The sequence below is a fragment of the Acyrthosiphon pisum genome, chromosome X (assembly GCF_005508785.2).
Source record: "Acyrthosiphon pisum isolate AL4f chromosome X, pea_aphid_22Mar2018_4r6ur, whole genome shotgun sequence".
Lineage (NCBI taxonomy): Eukaryota > Metazoa > Arthropoda > Insecta > Hemiptera > Aphididae > Acyrthosiphon > Acyrthosiphon pisum.
In genome coordinates, this window is record NC_042493.1 from 89386938 (window position 1) to 89389650 (window position 2713).

General features: G+C 43.1%; 1 protein-coding gene across 1 annotated transcript in view; it reads left to right on the forward strand.

The window, feature by feature from the left end:
* LOC100161995 (WD repeat-containing protein on Y chromosome) overlaps positions 1-2713 on the forward strand; it is a 9941-nt gene that overhangs the window by 2597 nt on the left and 4631 nt on the right. The window contains exon 2 of the mRNA XM_029485280.1: positions 1323-2654. Within this exon, the coding sequence (XP_029341140.1) occupies positions 1323-2654 (1332 nt within the window). The remainder of the gene's footprint in view (positions 1-1322; positions 2655-2713) is intronic.

Here is a 2713-nt window from a genome sequence, read left to right on the forward strand (position 1 = left end):
GAAACCGATTTGCGTAAAAATTCCCATTTTTCCATATTTTTTTTTGGTTTTTCTCAGTGCTTTTAAAAATTATTGGGAATTTTAAATTTTGACCTCCACAATGAACATAGTTGAATCTAGTTGATTCACTTTCCTATCTAATAAGATACTACAGTTGAAAATCGAAAATTATTTTTCCATAATAGCATAATCATTGGTGATTACCATAAACCATAATAAAATTCTGTGCCAAAACCACAGTGATCGGCTGTGATAACGAACAAAATATTTAAAAAACCCGCCAAAACTATGATAAGATAGACATTTTACAGAGTTACCAAAACATTTTTAATATTTCGTACGTTCGAGTTATTCGTATACGAATCGGTCGTTTACATTACTCGTACGCTGTTCAAGAATACGAGATGATGGACGTAGACGAGGAAAGGTAACGAACTGCTCGTGTACGAGTAATTACGTATGCGTGCGTTCGTTCTTTTCGAGAATAGACCCCCTGGGTAGTCCGTACACCAATGCTAATATTAATATTAATTATAATATCGGCCTCAGATTTTATATCCTGTATCCAAAATTGCTACCATAAGGAGTGCCTTGATTTCAACATATAGTATCTTATCTTTTAGCAAATTGGATCAAGATGGTACTTTAGACAAGTCATTTTTCGATTTTCTCAATAGTTATTTAATGCCACGAGAAAAACCACCGAAAAATTACGAAAAAACGCTAAAAATGGGATTTTAATTCCTAATGCTTTGTTTATCATTATAGAAACGAATAAAAAATTTTAATGTTATAATGTTAATTCAACTTACATGATGAAATAAATAATAACATTATAAAATATCCAGACTGACAAACCGTCTCCGCTCAGAATCGTTTTTCTTATACAATGATATTTTATCATTGAATTCAAGTCTAATATAATCCATTATACAATGACCCTGCACTTGTAATCTACTGTACAGCAGAGCGACATCCACTTACCTGTTTTTTTTTTTATATAACAGTTTTTATATTCATGCATTAAAAATTTCACATTCAGGTAGGTACTACATTATAGACATTTAACTATTTTTCGGATGGTTTACCTATAGAAAAAAAATTAAACTATTTTACCAATTCAAGATAAATTTAATATATTTTCAAATGCATTTTTTATTTAAAACGCATTGAAGTACTCACACATTATGCTCAATTTCCATTGCATTACTCCCTGGAATAACGATCAAATCCCTAGCTCTCAGTGTTTTCGCTACGAATCTAAAAATTATATCGTTTGGTGTAACTGCAATTCACTCAACAAACATTATATTATATAACAGAATGTATCATCGATCGCGGTCAACGGTTTAGTGGGGCTGCCCGAGTTCAGCGTCATTTGCTTGTCGGTCGTGGGCGGCCAACTGTTGTTCTACGACATGTCGTCGGGCCAATTCAAGCTGTGCCTTATCGTCGAGCTATCCACGTGCTCGACAGCCACTCATCTAGCTCACGTGCACACGTACTGCGAACGCAAGAAGATCGGTTCGTCTAAGATAGCGGTCGGTGACGGAGAAGGCGGCGTGAGCGTGGTCGAGTTCATATCGTCCGACAAGTGGAATCCGTTCAGGGACAATTTGGGCGACGCGCACGAGACGCCGACGTACGATTTTAATCAGCTCGTGGTCGGGACGAGGGCTCAGGATCAGATACCGTTCCGTGCGTACAGATATCAGGGGCTGCACCCCAAGAAGGTCGAGCAAGTCGTGTTCTACAACAAAGGCAGATCGTTCGCGACTGTGTCAATGTCGAATCGCAAGTCGATGGCCCAATGTCTCATGATGCCGGAGCAATGCGAAGCCCGCGGTTCGTCGCCCATCTTGCCATTCATCCGTTACACGCCAAACGCGATGGGGTTCTCTTGCGTGTGTGCGATCCGTGACACACACTTGGCCACTGGCAGCATGGACAAGACTGTGAGGCTGTGGGACGTCACCGACCAAGTGTCGGGCCCCATGGACTGCATCACGCTGATGGGCCATAGCTGGGGCGTAAAGCGCGTATCTCACAACACGGTCAACGGACACCTGTACTCCGTGTCCACGGAGTGCGAGATCAAGGTGTGGGACCTGCACAGGAACACGTGCCTGCTGACGTTTACCGGGCTCACGGTGGCTGCGGAACCGAACAACAATGAAAATTGGCCGTTCTCCGTGATGCACTTCAACTGGTTCGATCAGACCATCATAAGCGTGGTGGGCATAGATGCTAATTCGTTCATGACTGTCGAGTGTAACAAACCGACGGTGACCGGTCAGGAGGTGTCTCGCCCGCGCGACGATAAATCACACGACACGCCAGTCGTTAGGACGCTATACAACGCACTGTACCATGTATTGATATCCGTGTCCGCTGACTCATCCATCTCCGTGTGGAACTTGCTCACCGGCGTCGTGATCATCAAATGGTCTATGGCGCACACCGAGGAGGTGTACTGCGAGGTTCTGCCCGTAGAAATCACCGCCGCCAACTTCGATCCATCTGGTGGGCTGCTCGTCACCGGTGCGGCGAACGGTAGCATTCACATGTGGGACCCGAACAACGGAAAATGTCTGACCCGACTGCGGATCCCGTCCGGCGGCCGGATATCCGAAGTCGTCTGGTTGCCCGATAAGGTGTTTATTATATATCATAGTGAAATAGTTAATGTTCTACAGTCTAGTCTTACAAATTA